General features: G+C 42.9%; 1 protein-coding gene across 2 annotated transcripts in view; it reads left to right on the top strand.

The window, feature by feature from the left end:
* Positions 1-8,163: 8,163 nt before the first annotated feature.
* The window catches only part of PSTPIP1 (proline-serine-threonine phosphatase interacting protein 1), an 86,817-nt gene continuing 78,849 nt past the window's right edge, over positions 8,164-16,131 (top strand). The window contains exons 1-2 of one of the 2 annotated variants that reach the window (XM_089655288.1): positions 8,164-8,293; positions 8,470-8,583. In XM_089655288.1, coding sequence (XP_089511414.1) covers positions 8,551-8,583 — 33 coding nt within the window. In that variant the 5' untranslated portion in view covers positions 8,164-8,293; positions 8,470-8,550. Of the gene's footprint in view, positions 8,584-16,131 lie in introns of both variants that reach the window. The other variant, XM_089655287.1, reaches the window with a different exon arrangement.

Here is a 16,131-nt window from a genome sequence, read left to right as displayed (position 1 = left end):
CTGCAGGATAGGGTCAGAGACTACAGGCATGATATGAGAGATTATAAAAGACTGTACACATGCTGCAGGAGAGGGTCAGAGACTACAGGCATGATAAATGAGATTATAAAAGACTGTACACATGCTGCAAGAAAGTTCAGAGGCTGCCAACATGCTACAGAGGTTTGAGATTGAGGACAGTCCTTTGAAGACAGTCCTAGACTGGGAAGATTATATGCAGATGCTAGTGATTACTGGTATTATAGTTGCTATAATAAATACTTCCACATTTGTATTGGTGTTATAGCTGCTTTAAAAAATACTGTATATACATTTGTACTTTCTACAGAATTATTTAGCTAACATTTGATATTTCCCTAAGCATAAAAGACCCAAAGCATATAAAACATCAGGGGAAAAAACATATAAGACCCTGCCTGCAAGCATTGATTCCTATACTGCCTCCACCTCCTGAAACTCCTCCTTTCTGTACCTTTGTAGTTCAGAAGGCAAGCCCTGTGAAATGTGTGACCCACAGTGCATAGTGAATAAGTGTCACAGAATTCAAAAAAGAAAATTTGTGGGGATCTTAGCATAAGTAATGTAGCACCCTCCTAGTTTAGCTAAGGGGAGCTAGATCCTAATGGTTAGACAGGAGCTGTTAGGAGCTCAGGTGTAATAGCCAGTGGGGTCAAATTGTGGCCAGGGTTGACAGACTCTGCAGGCCAGCCCCTCTGGAATTTCCCCCTGCTCTGAGGCTTTCAAAGGAGAGCATTGGAGGCAGTGGGTGGATCTGAGGGGTGGCTGGCTGCACTCTTGAGGGACCTCAGCCAATCCCAAACAGAAGGCTTGACAAAGGTTTGGGACTCTCTTAACCACCTCCCGCCCGCCATATAGTAATATGACGGATGCAAGGTGGTTCTCTCGTTCTGGGAGGACGTCATATGACGTCCTCCCATTCTCACCACGCATGCGCGGCTCAGGGAGCACGCAGCGCGGCGATCGGTGGTGTGCTGTGTCCCTCGGACACAGCGGATCACCGATCATGGAAAGAGCCGAAGATGTTGGCTCGGTCATGTGATCAGCTGTGTCCAATCACAGCTGATCACATGTAAACAGGGAAATGCCGGTTATCGGCATTTCTCTCCTCTCGAGCGTTCACGCTGACAGCTCGAGAGGAGAGCTGGTAATCGGCTTTCCGCGGAGGGGACATGTACACTGATCATCAGGGCACTGATGATCAGTGTAGCCCCAGCAGTGCCACCTGTCAGTGTCCATCAGTGCCTTGTGCCAGTGCCCATCAGTGCCTACCAGTGCACATCAATGCCACATATCAGTGCCCATCTGAGCTTCCTTTCAGTGTCACCCATCAGCGCCAGTAAGTGCCACCTATCAATGCCAATCAGTGCCATCTATCAGTTCTGCCAATCAGTGCCACCTATCAGTGCCAGTCAGTGCCGCCTATCAGTGCACATCAGTGCTGCCTTCAGTGCCGCCTATCAGTGCTCATCAGTGCTGCCTATCAGTGCCTGTCAGTGCCGCCTATCAGTGCTAGTCAGTGCCGCCTAACAGTGCCAGCCAGTGCCGCCTAACAGTGCCAGTCAGTGCCGCCTAACAGTGCCACCTATCAGTGCCATATATCAGTGCCATGTATCAGTGCTGCCTTTCAGTGCCCATCAGTGATGTCTGTCAATGCCCATCAGTGCCACCTACCAGTGCCTCCTCATCTGTGCCCATCAGTGCCACCTATCAGTGTCCATCAGTGCAGCCTATCAGTGCCCATCACTGCAGCCTCATTAGCGCACATAAGTGAAGGAGAAAAATCACTTATTTACAAAGTTTGTGGTTTTTGGTTTGTTTAAGAAAAAATAAAAAGCCCAGAGGTGATTAAATACCACCAAAATAAAGCTCTATCTGTTACAAAAAAATGCTAAAAATGTCATATGGGTACAGTGTTGCATGACCACGCAATTGTCACTCAAAGTGTGACAGTGCTGAAAGCTGGAAATTGGCCTGGGCAGGAAGGGGTATAAGTGCCCTGTAGGCTTGTGGTTAAATGTGTAAGAGCCTGCTGAGTAGCAGGAGTGTGAGGAGTTGGGTGGAAGAAGGAGCAGGAAGATGTGAGGCTAGAGGAAGAGGGCTGCCAGGAGGCCTAGTGGGATGAGACCTGCCTGCAAGCCTGGAGCTGGAAAAGAGTAAACTCGTGACTCACTGGTCCCCTGAGCAAGGACCACCTGTATGGTAGGGAAAGGGCAGCCCAGCTATAAGGCCTGGTAGCAGCAGCCAACCTGCAAGTCTTACAGGAGAGGATCTGAGTGAGTACACCTGCACCCCCTGGGCAGATAGAGGAAGGAGCACTCTGGTGGGAAACCAGATTAGTACCCAACTAGTGACTGTTCACCTATTTTAAAGGAACAGGAGCCAGATCTCCTGCTCAGGAAAAGACCTCCAGATTGCTGGGTAAAGAGGAATGCATCTAGGGTCTGGGGTGGTACAACAAGGAGATGTTGGCTAGCTCTCCAACAGAAACTGTATTACAGAAGAGAAGCTTGTGAATAGTTCCAGGAAGTTTGTCCTTAATTATCGGTTCCCTTGGGCATCCTGTACACCCATAACCCTATCCCAGTTCAAATCCCCTCAATAAACAACAAAACAAAAGCTTAAGGACTGATTTCTGACTCTGAATGTAAGCTTGTGTGGAGAATGCAAATTGCCTGGCTATAAAGGACTATACAGGGGCCCAAATCAGCAGCAACCCCCAAGGGGGTAGTGCTACATAGGTTTAGAAATTTCAGGGACTAAAAGGAGTAGACTGGAAATATTTGAAATACAGTATTGTATAAATATATGTTTTTACATTTTGACCATGATACACTTTAAGTCAGAACTAAGAAATAGTAGTCGGGAATGGAACCCTTTATGTTTCTCTCATTACAGGTATTTAGAAATACAGTATATAATTTCTTCATAATGTAATTTCTCCAAAGTTCCACCAAGGGGAGACATTGCACACTTACAGTTAGGTCCATATACTGTATGTAGTGGAAGTTAAAACTATGCATTCATATTTAAAGGAGTTATCCCCTTACAAAATCATTTTTGAAATGATAAAAATGACTCTTTGTTTAGTAAGTGCTAATTTAAAAAAACAACTTCCTTTTCTGCCTTGTCTAGCTTCAGTAGTGCAGGCCCATGCATTATTGTAGCTTCCGCTGCGATGCATAGACCTGCTGGTGGTAGTGTCCAGTGTTACGGACACTAATTGCCATGCTGCTGCATATGGTAATGCTGTTAACCACTTACCTACAGGGCACTTATACCCCCTTCCTGCCCAGGCCAATTTTCAGCTTTCAGCGCTGTCACACTTTGAATGACAATTGCGCTGTCATGCAACACTGTACCCCTATAAAATTTTTATAATTTTTTTGAGACAGATTGAGCTTTATTTTGGTGTTATTTAATCACCTCTGGGGTTTTTTTATTTTTTGCTAAACAAACCAAAAACAACTAAAAATTTTGAAAAAAAAAAAGTTTTTTCTTAGTTTTTGTTATAAAATTTATTTTGTAAATAAGTTATTTTTCTCCTTCACTGATGTGTGCTAATGAAGCTGCAGTGATGGGCACTGATACGCTACACTGATAGGCACTGATAGGTGGCACTGATGGGCACTGACGAGGAGGCACTGGTATGTGGCACCAATGGGCATTGACAGGCATCACTGATCAGTACTGAAAGGCGGCACTCATATATGGCACTGATAGGCAGCACTGATAGGTGGCACTGATAGGCGGCACTGACTAGCACTGATAGGCAGCACTGACTGGCACTGTTAGGTGGCACTGACTGGCACTGTTAGGCGGCACTGATAGGCATCACTGACAGGCACTGATAGGCGGCACTGACAGGCACTGATAGGTGGCACTGACTAGCACTGATAGGCGGTATTGACTGGCATTGATAGGTGGCACTGATTGGCAGCACTGACTGGCATTGATAGGAGGTACTGACTGGCACTGATAGGTGACACTGAAAGGCAGCTCAGATGGGCACTGATATGTGGCATTGATGTGCATTGGTAGGCACTGATATGTGGCATTGATGTGGCACTGGCAGGTGGCAATGATGAGCACTGACAGCTGGCATTGATGGACACTGACAGGAGACACTGCTGGGGCTACACCAATCAGGGCACACTGATCATCATGCCCTGATGATCAGTGTACATGTTCCCTCTGAGGGATGCCGATTACCGGCTCTCCTCTCCTCTCGAGCTGTCAGCGTGATAACCAGCATTTCCCTATTTACATGCGATCAACTGTGATTGGACACAGCTGATCAAATGACCGAGCTGACATCTTTGGCTCTTTCCGTTGATCGGTGATCCGCTGTGTCCGAGGGCCACAGCGCACCACCTGGAGCCGCGCATGCGTGGTTAGAGTGGGAGGACGTCATATGACGTCCTCCCAGAAAGAGAGAACCGCCTTGCTCCCGTCATTATCTTATATGGCAGGCGGGAGGCAGTTAAACAGCAACTTCACCTCCCTCCAGCATGTTTTCTTTTAACGCCTCCTCCTTACCTGTTACAATGATTTCATAGCTCCAAATTGTTCCTGATTTCGAGGGACTGTCCCTGATTTGGAACAAATTCCCTCTGTCCCTCTCTCCTCCTTGTTTGTCCCTCATTTTGGTCTGATCTGTATAGTTGTATATAAAATGCACTATTTATCTTTCAAAAAGTGTTTCACAGTGCTAAACCTTTCATCCAAATTCTAAATTGTTGCATTTGTAAATTTCAAGAGCCAATATAAAGGAATAGTAGTGATAAAAAAAGCATTTGTGGGTTTAATACATTTTTTTTGTAGAATGCTCCTTTATGGGGGCGTGGCGGAGAGATGTCCTATTCCTACATACATTTGCTAATAGGTGTCCATCTTTCCCATCTCAAAAAGTTGGGAGGTATGTGACTTGTCAATTCACATACTCATCTGCCCAGTAGTTCCAGTGTTGTCCTGCTGTGATACGCTGTTCATTTGTCACAGCTGGGGGTCCCAAACTGCCCTCTTGGCCCACCCCAGTGATCATTAGCCAGCTGCTTTTTCCGAGATCAAGCAGCCGACTTCATTTGGTGCAAGGAAAGAAGATTTCACCCAGGAATTACTGTGAGTAGATTTCTAAGCTTTCTGCAATCAGGTCTTGTGACGGTCACCTACTCGTCTCTCTCCAGTTCCTCGTCTGTCTTTCATGGCTGAGGAGATTTCTCGTTATTCCCTGGGGTGTCCCGGCAACATGACGTGGCCAGAAAGTCTATTAAAGCTCAAGAGGAAGATGCTGTCTCCACTTGAGCATTGTGTTTAAGCAGTATTTCACTGCTCAGTGAACCCCAAGTTCCAGTAGGCTACCAGTCAGTCCGTTACAACTCCTGCTACAGTCTACTATGATCAGTCCTGCTACAGTCTGCTTCACTAAGTCCTGCTAAAGTCTGCTGGCCAAGAGCTTTTTTTGTTTGTCAGTGTCCAGTTCCTCTTGTTGGCAGCAGTATAACCGACTTGTCTCAGAATAACAGAATCCTTAACTTCAAGTACAAAGTACAAAAATCCTGTTTTTTTCCTCTTCTTCTCAGTCCCCAACAGTTTTTCTGAAACTGCATTAGGGTTTGTTATGTGTTCAGATTGGATAAGCATTTCTCAAACTGTAAGAAACATGCTCCAGTGGTCTCTGCATTTTATGTAAACAAATTAGTACTTGGTTTTACTTTTTTTGCTCTAACCTGTCTATTGTCCTGCATAGCACTGGTATTATCTCCCTTTTTGCACTTCTTCCCCTCACCTCGGCTTCCTGTAATTAACCTTGCACCAACACCACAGCTTCCTCTAGCATAGCTTCACTTCATGTACCAATCTCTGTCCTGTGGATCAGCTGCAGCAAGCAATATCTGGAAGAGGGTTGCCTTCTTTTAAATCTGCATAGTGTTGACTTTTCTCTGCTAAAAACTGAAAAATATACTCCTAGCATTGCAGACTACTTCAAAGGGAAATCAATTGGGGTCAATATAATTTGTAATTGTTCATTTCCATGAATGTTTTTTTTTTTAGGGCAATGAACCTTTATATCAGCCATTCTCAACCTCTTCAACACACAGGAACCCTTGAAATAACTTTTTGGTCTCAGGGAACCCCTGCTAAGTTACTATATCTACAACTCAGCATTAGTGTGATAGTCAGCGGATAGAATGTCCCTTACGCTTGTGGTCATTGGGAAGAATTACCCTCTTACAGATAGCTAAAAACATCAATTATGTCAGTGGGAACTTACCTGAGAGGCAGAAATCCCTCATTGCTCAAGGAACCCCTAAAAACCCCTGGATGAACCTAGAGTTCCATGGAACCCTGGTTGAGAAACACTGCTTTAAAGGGTTAGTTTACCTTTTCAGAAAAAAAGTGAAAAGGTGAACTAACAACCTACACCCTCATATATCTCATACCTGATTGGCTGTTGGGGAAGCTGGTACAACTAATGGGATTGATGAGATCTTCTGGATCAAATATCTTCTCCTCTGCACATTGACCACAATGGTTGCTCGACTGGCACTGCCACCATTCATAAAATCCCTTGTACCTTTCAATAAATACAAGGGATTCCTTGATTGGATGAAGTGGAGATTGTGACCTCACCAACCTTCTCCTCCACCTCAACCAATCAGAGAATGCCCTGTGTTCATATAAAAAAAATACAAGGCTTTCTATGAATGGCGTAGTGCTGAACAAGCAGCTCCTTGTGGTCCATGTACAGAGGGGGAGCTGGTCACACAGAATCTGAGCAGGACCAGGAAGATCTTAGCTATCACTGTAGTAGCACCGACTACAACAGTGATTATCAGCTTCTCCAGCAGCCCTTCAGGAATGAGATGTCCATACTTGCATTGTGTCAAGCTGGACCAATGTATGTATGCAATAAAGAACATACCTGGAGTTTAGACTTAGGACCTGTTCACACCAGGTATGGTAGGACTACGTTGGGTGGCAGGAAAAATGCCTCGTCTCCTACCTGACTGGTCCAAGTACATGGTGGCGTGCACTGAAAAAAGTACTACATGCACTACTTTTTTTAGCACAAGGTGATGCAAACCACCGCCTCGCCCCACGCTCAGGTCGGTAAAACGTAAAGTGATACTAATGCTAAAAACATTTTTTACCTTAATGCAAGAAATTTAATGTTGAAAACGTATTCTATTTCTCTACCCCCCTTCCCTGTGTGAAGGGGAAAAGAGGGGAGTATAGATCCAGGGCTCTGCACAGCTGCATCTATTCTCTCTTCTTTTCTCCTTAACACAGCATTCGAGCAGCAGCAGGAGCCATTGACTCCTGCTGTTGTCAATCAAATGCAGTGAGGAGGAAGTGGAGGTGGGGCTAATTCCCGCTGTGTCAGGCTATGTAGTGGTGTCTACTTTCATGATTTCCAACATTCAGGAGGATCAGCCAGGTATGCTATATACATAGTTACATTGGTTCAAGCTGGATCAATGTAACTATGTATAATGTAGCCATGCCTGTAATTATTCTTTAATTACTTAACAAAAATATAGCTGTATTAATGTGCATCTTTTATATCTGCCCGGAGTTTAGATACACGCTTTGTATCAATTACTGTGTTTTCAGTTGTTATGCTTTTTTTTTTTCTAAGCAGTTGAATACATTTTTAAAAATATAAAAGTTTAATTTTTTGTACCAGGAACATAATTTTAGTGGCATAATAAAAGCAATAGATCGCAGAAGAAAATATATGTACTTTGTAAAAAAAAAAAAATTAAAGAAGAGCTTTTTTTTGTCCCAAAAAAGAAAAAAAAAAATAAGTAACGTAAATAATAACGTTATTGGCAAATTAATAGACCCGTAGTGTGGTCATTGACCAATTGAACTGACTTTTGTAACATTGATAGATGTTTTATCTGAGTGTTTTCACCGCTGTGGAATTACTCTGTATCTCTGGATAAGTACTGTCTTTGAGCTTTTAAAAAAAATGGACATTTCGTGACTTTTTTATGTTTGGTTTCCTGGTGTACTGTGTTTATTGCTGTTCCTGTTTAGTAATATACCTTGCTCAGGGCTAGGGGATCTCTGTTACTCCTACCTCAGTGGCGTTTATTTTGCAGTTTCCGAGAACAACAAAGATCTTCCTCATCTGCACACACGTTTGTCAGAAGCATAACTTCCTGTGCTAATGTGTAATAAGATTTTAGAGAACTGGAATCTGCAGAGTACACTTGCTGTTCTGCAAGCCCGGCTCTTGTCTTCATTTAACAGTCTGGAGTCAAAGGTCCTAATGCACCTACTTGTTACCAACATATTCCTTCTATCTTCCCAGATTTAGTCCTTTTGTCAAGCCTCTTCTTTCAGTCTGTGAAGCAGCAGCTCAGCTATCAAAATTCACATCTTGCAGCAGTTTGTATTTTTTTTCAAATTGGAATACTTAGATTTTCCTTCAATTTGCAGCATCTCCCGGTGATATGCTTTATGTGGTTGTTCGTTGACTAAAGAGGAAATTCATTGCTGGGATTATCTTACTTCAACAAGATGGCACAGCTGGCATTTAAGGATGCTTTCTGGGTAAGTATGCTCTTTATTAATATCAATATTATAAAATAATGAGAGCAATTACATTCAAGTGTATTTATATTAATATACAGGTTTTATGTAGCTCTAACAGTTTGTGCAACGATTGTCAATATAAAGGGGGAGAATACAGTTACAGTACAATTCAATAAAAGCAGAATAGGAGGGTCCAGCTCGTAAGAGTTTACAATCTATTAGGGAGGTGTAGGTGGTACAAAAGATAATAACCGTGAGATAGATGAGCTGATGGAAAAGTGAAAAGTTCAGTTTTTAGGCAGAAGTGAGATAGACCTCCCTGAAGAAATTAGTTTTCAAGGATCACCTAAAGGTGGATAGAGTAGGCAAAAATAGACGAAAGCCAGAGAGATTGGGGTAAGGAGTTTCAGAGGATGGGAGTGGCTCTGGAAAAGTCCTAGAGGCAAGGATGGGAGGATCTCAGTATAATTAGCACTATATATTTTAGTAACAGTTACAGGTACCGAAAGTAATCATCCAAAATGTTACAGAACCAATATACATAAATAGCTTCTGCTGGTTAATAATTATTTCACATAGAAAGATTGTCGCAAAGTATTTCCTCCTGTCAGAGGAAATACTTTGAGACAATCTTTGTATGTGAAATAATTATTAAACAGCAGAAGCTATTTATGTATATGGGTTCCTGTAACGTTTTGGATGATTGCTTTCTGCTTTGCAGATGTCATACCCATTTTTCAGAACTCAGAGAACTGAACCTTAACCAAAAAAGCTGAAATCAAAAACTAAACCCTCATTACCAGAGATGTCCAATATTTCCTATGTCCTAGTATCTTTCCTTATTTTTCAGTCTCCAAATGACTAAAACTTAAGCTGAGAAATCTGTGTAGGATGATTCATATACCAGCTACTGATAGATAATGAAAGTTGCTTCATTTTTACATTAAAAGATAAGCAGATGATGTTCCACCACACCCCAAAAATGCATTCCATCACTGCAAATATTATTTGTTTGTGCATTTTTAAATACATTGCTTAGAAAGCACCTACTGTATACCCAAAGGGGTTTCTGGTCATAAAAACTACTATGTAAAAATAGGCGGACAGGGAAAACGGTCAGTCCGCCCCTGGTAGGATTCATTTAGCAGCTACTGATAGGTAATGGATGTTGCTTCATTTCTACATTAAAAGATAAGCAGATGATGTTCCACCGCACCCCAAAAATGCATTCCATCAATGCAAATATTATTTGTTTGTGCATTTTTAAATACATTGCTTAGAAAGCACCTACTGTATACCCAAAGGGGTTTCTGGTCATAAAAACTACTATGTAAAAATAGGCAGACAGGGAAAACGTGAAAAACAAGATTTTGCTGTGTGGTTTACAAGGCAGTGTAATACGTTTCAGCCAAAGGCTCATTTTGGAAGGTTTTACCTGGTAAGTAGGCTCATAACGAGTATGTTTCGTAAAAAATCTGACTATATTATGTAACGTCCAGTATTTTTTCTTTTATTTGGCTGCAAAGATCACTTCAGGTGCATTTTCATGAAAGTGAACTCAGAAAAGATGGCCCCCAAACACCTTTTCTGATGGCCCCTTATCCTTTTTGCCCCTTTACCGTGACTTAACTTAACCTATCCTTACCTCTCTCCAGATGCATACTGACTTCGATCTGAATTCCATGTCCTCTGGTATTTACTCACCAAGAGTGTCACTGACCTATTGTGCCTGCACATTACAGACCTATAGACTTTTAGAGGTCAGTGTCCAAAGGCCTGTAGAAGGCCAGTAGAAGTCTTTGGTGATGTAATGCACAGGTGCACGCAGAATGTAAAAAAACACCACAGGCCATGGACATTGAACCGAGTTAAGTATGCATCTGTGAATGGGAAATTCGCTGGTCTCCCTCCCCTCCACCTGGCAGGACACACCATGCGGGTCCCAGGCCTGCACATTCCACAGCGGAGCCCGGGAAGAATGGAGGGCATAGTGCCAGTGGAGGGGACACTCCGCTGGTCATGGAAGGTGGTCTGGCAGCTGTACAAATGATAGATTGCTTTGAATAGAAAGTTGACAGCCAGCTGGTGGATCAACACGCATTTCAGGTGGCTGCTGCCATCAGGAGTGAGTGTAAACCAGCCCCCCTCCGGCTGCCACCACTGTAAGCTTCACGGTGGTGGCAGTAGTGAGAGTCTAACAGACATGTGCAAACCTTAGCAGACTCATTTTAAAAAAAAACAAACTGTTCCATTACACATGCTTTTCTGCACACAGCCTATCTTCAGAAGTAACGTACTTAGAATGTAATGGTCAGGAGTATGTCATATACAGTCTAGTGTACAGAGTGCAGTGGTCAGGAGTATGAAATGTAAAACACAGTCAGGGGAATTTATCAAAGCTGGAGCAGCCAGAATATGGATCAGCTGTGAGTCGTTACTAATCAGCTTTTAGCTTTCACTTTCAAACCTTAACTGAAGGAGCTGAAGATAGACACTTATTGGTTGCTATGCATAGCTGCTCCAGTGTCTGGCTGCTCCAGTTTAGATAATTCCTCTGCAGTTTTGAGTGCAGGGTCAGGAGTGCATTACCCAAAGAGTGCAGGGGTCAGGAGTGCAGAGGTCAGGAGTGCGTAAAATACAGGTCCCGCAACCCATATCCCTACAGTACAGGTCTCGTCTAACATCCCTAAATCTCCCTTCTCAGCCCCCCTCCCCTCCTTAGTACCCCTTGGTAGGGACACCTCTTCCCAGTACAGACACCACTCCCTAGTACAGACCTCTCCGCACATACAACCCTCCCCAGCACAGACCCCTCAGTACAGACTGACCTCCCCCCCATAAAGCACACCAGTACAGGCACCCCCCCCCCCTTAGTACAGACCCCGCAGTTCAGACATTCCCCCCTCCCCAGTACAGACCCATCAATACAGACATTGCTCCCCAGTAAAGACCCCCAATCCCCAGTACATCCCCTCAGTACAGACCACCCCCCTTCCTTAGTACAGATGCATCGGTACAGACACCCCTCTCCCAGTACTTACCTCCCCCTTCCCAATACAAACCCCTCAGTTCAGGCACGCCTCCCCCTAGTACAAACCGTTCAGTGCAGAAACACCCCCTTCCCCCAGTACAGACTCCTCAGTAGAGAAATCCCCCCTTTCCCAGTATAAACCACTTACCCCTCAGGACAGTCACCCCCCAAAACAGACCCTTCTCCCCCATCCCCAGTAGAGACCCCTTAGGACAGTCACCTCCCTCTTTCAGTACAGACACCTCAGAGCAGAGACACCACTGCCCCCTCTTTCCCAGTGCAGACCTCCAAGAAAGGACACCCCCCCTTCCCAATATTTACTCCCCAGCCCAGATGCAGTGGCAGTTCAGAGTGGGAGGAAGTCTTCCTCTTGGCCCTGTATATGACCAAAGCAGGGAAGGAGGCTTCCTTTTACCCTGAAATGCTGCTGACCCCTGCACTCCTCCTCCACTGCATATAAATATAGTACCACTGTACCCCCTTCAGGAAGGAAATCACAAAATTTCCTCAGCACTCAATTCAGGTAGTCAGAACAGAAAAACAAAACTATTTCCAACATTTAGATCGAAACTTGAGGTTTTTGTTGCATACATTTATTATTAGTGTGAAGCCACACTATCACACCTACCCATCTCTGCAAATATATTACCTTGGTGGTAGAGCCACCCTCTTCAACGGCACAGTGACAGACTAAATAGTCAATGTTTTCTTGGGCCAAGAAATCTGCAAAAAATCTTTTTTGTTACATACAAACTGTATCTTATTGTCTTTTGTTACATGATGTACAGTCTTTGACATGCTTTTGATACATTCTGCAATATGTAAACATTAACAATTTAAATTATATGAATATCAAAGCTTCATGCCAAGCTTGGATCCCCATGTTCGCAAGTGTCATCTGCATGCAAAACAGGTGAACCATTTTGTTTCAGTCACAAGACTGCATCATTGGGCTTTTTCTTGACCCAGATTTGGAAAGGATCATATCCATCTAGATTGTGCAATGTCATTTTAAGGGAAATTAGTTTTATGCGTTTTTTGTCTGCACAGGCATGTCTTATTAGTGTGCAATCACTTTATCTTTGGTTGACGTGGGGCAAGAGGCACATTCTTGTGGTTCCTGTTATTCTCATTTTCCAATTAACCTATAGAAATAGATATAGCTTCCTTTTACAGTTTGAAATAAATAATATGCGGTTGTGCTTTTTTATATATATTATATATATTGTTACAACACACTTATGCATTTTACCTAGTCACGTAGCTAAAAAAATAATTGTGTTCTATTTGTAACTTGCTGGTTTCACTTTTAAACTATCAGCAAGGTGTGGCTACAGGTCCTTCTGAGGATGTAACTGTTCTTAGGGCTGCTTCACACCTAGTTCACACCAGTGATGTCAGTCCCAATCAGTTTCCGTTGCAGAAAAAAAAGTTAGCACATGTTGCATTTTTTCTGCACAGAACAGTACTGGAGCACAGCAAAATATATCAAAAACCCTCCGGAACAGAGTACAGTACAATTTTTTTTTACTGATCTAAAATGCAGCCTATTGTTTACAGTGTGTCTGTACACATAGGCATGGAAACATGCGCTGTGTATGCTTGAGCAATAAAACAAAATATAGAAAAATCTGCATTCTTAGTAAGTATTTTGCACCTGTACGCACAAATATGCACATATGAACATAACTACTAAGGCATTTTGCTCAGGAGTGTATTGTATGCGTGAATGTACATAAATATGCGCATAACAAATGTCTGAAATGACCTACAGAAATGCTGATGCTCAGACATCAGTGCTATGTGCAAGAGGCCTTACTCCCTTTTATTTAAAGTGTTGTAATACATTTCATAACCCTTTTTGTGCTTTATGTAGTTAGACACTCTTGTAGAGATATTGTGCAATATGACTGTTTCAAAAACATAGAAAAGTTAAAGTGTTACTAAACCCAGAACCCTGCATTCATTCCATCTGGTCTCCCACAGTACACAGAACATGGAAATGCAATTATTTTATAAATATAAACTGCTAAACACCTTTTCACATCAGCAGTATATAGCAGTTTTGTGACTTCTATCAGTGTCTAGCAGAGCACCTGTTTAAAGCTTGTAGGAGGAGTTTTCTTTCTCCTGTAGGAGGATGCAGAACCCCTGACCTCCGTCTGGACAGTGCTGACTGGCCCTGTGCTGATCACATGCACTCTCCCAAGAAAAAAAAAACTGTAGCAATACACATCAAACTGAGCAGGTGCAGCTTGCCCCCAAGGCTGTGTCCTATCAGGAAATATTTAGGAGACACTGGAAGAAGGGAGGATCAGAGAAGACAGGATCAAACATCCTTTTTACACAATGTGGAGGATGACCCCATAGGTTCCACAGTGAGTATACCAACCAATGCTTTACTGCATATACAGACAGATTTTACTGTTGTGGGTTTAGTAACATTTTAAGTAAAGTGCATCTTGTTTTTTTTTTTCATTTCAAACTATCAAATTCTATAGCCCATTTTATTACAGGTCTAACCAAGCCTTCATATATTTTTGTGAGGTATAAAGGAGCCCACAAACATTAGATGATAGGCCTTTTTTGCTGCATGAGCTGACTGGGCAGAGCTTTGCCAGGCTCGGGAAGATTCCCAACAATACTGTTGGGATCCACCCTGCTGATTGATTGACAGCTGCCTCTGCCTTTCAGCATGCGTAGCCACGTCTGCTACCCCCTCCCCAGCCTGGTCTCCAGGACTTTAGCGCTGGAAAAGCAGAGTAGAAATTGGTGATGGACAATCACTGCTCTCCACTCTGAAAAGTCTGAGAACTATGGCCATGTGATCTAAGACAAAGAACTGAATGATCAGCGGTCATGTGATCGCTCAGTTCTCGTTCTTAGACTCAGCATGGGACAGCTGCAGCATCACACTGATGCCACAACATGAGGATGAGTCTGAATGTTTGTTTTTCTGTACATCCCATACTTATACTTTAAAGCAGCAGTATCACCAAACTGTGGCCATACCCCTACTTTGATACTGAAGGCTCCCCTGGAACATTTGCAAAATGCTGCTGCATGCATCAAAGGGATCTATGTCAATGAGCTGTGGGCTTGTGTTGATGACATCAGTTTGAGATGCTTCCAAGATCCTTCAGAATTCAATGAGAGGTGCATTTCCTATGCATTCTTTATGTATGTTGCAGCAATATAGACAGGTGCAAGATATTAACCGCAGTTTTTAACCATAATAGAGATCGTAATCATACAAAGTGTTTCACCATTTGCGGATCAACAGATGCAACTCTGCTGTACAATTAGATGCAGTTAAAGCGTTTCATTATTAGGACATTAGCTGGATGGAAAATAGCATCTGAAGGTTGCCCTCAAAAAAGAAAAAGGACAAGTTAGCAGGTGTAACCCTTGTCAAATGTGGTAGTAGTCAATGGTTTTTGTTTATATACATGGGGAGAAGGGTATCAGTAAAAAGAAGCACATAGAGAGCTACTACAAACTACTGGGGAAAGGGAAGGGGGTCTCAGTGCATTTACTCCTTTACCTCCTTCTGATCTGCATTTAACCTGTCTCAAACCTTCCTATAGACTTGTATGGGAATGCAAACCCTGCATGATGTGAACAAAAGCCCTTCAACACAGGTCCTAAATGTGCTTTTCTGCTTTGCTTGCTTCAGAACTTTAAGGCAAGTAAGGTGTTCTCTGCAACATATACTGTAGAGAAATGTAAAATGCAGATGCCATGTGAGGTTTTTGGAATAATGATCTGTGGGTAGTGAAGTGAAGATCTCTGTTTTACAAATCAGTACTTAGGGCATGGAGATTATTGTTTACCATATGTTTATTATTTTCAGCAATAACAAGAAATGGGAATTGAAAATCACAACTGCAAGGTTGAAAATAATGACTGTCACCACAAACATATTTTACAGTTACGTGAATTGAACGTGATATGTTTGTAGCTGCATATGACAGACCTGAAGACACCTGAAACAAAACATTCAGGAAGGTTAGAAAACCTTATCCAGTCAGTTTTTTCCTTGACCCCAGTGCTAACATGTATACAGTCCCTCCTCCCTCATCTATTGCGCTAAACAGGGACATTCAAGTAGAGTGCTCCCAGATGAGGCATTCTGAGATATCTAATCAACATCTCCACATTCTGGTAGAGCATTTGTTCCATTGCTCTAATGCAGTGGTCTCCAAACTATGGGCTGGGGGCCAGATGCGGCCCTTTGTTTGCTTTTATCTGGCCCTCAGAGCATTGTTCTTCCCACTGTCAATAACAGTGTTGCACAGTTTCTCCCATGACATCAACAATGGGTCACTATTTTTCCCACTGACACCAATGATGGGGTACTATTCCTTCCACTGATACCATCAATGGGGCAATATTCATTCCACTGACACCAATAATGGGGCACTATTCCTCCCACTTACACCAATGATGGGGCACTATTTCTCCCATTGATACCAATGATAGGGCACTATTCCTCCCATTGATACCAATGATGGGGCACTATTCATCTCATTGAT

The sequence above is a fragment of the Staurois parvus genome, unplaced genomic scaffold (assembly GCF_062004578.1).
Source record: "Staurois parvus isolate SC_StPar_1 unplaced genomic scaffold, SC_StPar_1.0 ptg000832l, whole genome shotgun sequence".
NCBI lineage: Eukaryota > Metazoa > Chordata > Amphibia > Anura > Ranidae > Staurois > Staurois parvus.
The sequence above is the reverse complement of the archived record's forward strand: the minus strand, read 5'-3'. Positions and strand labels throughout refer to the sequence as shown.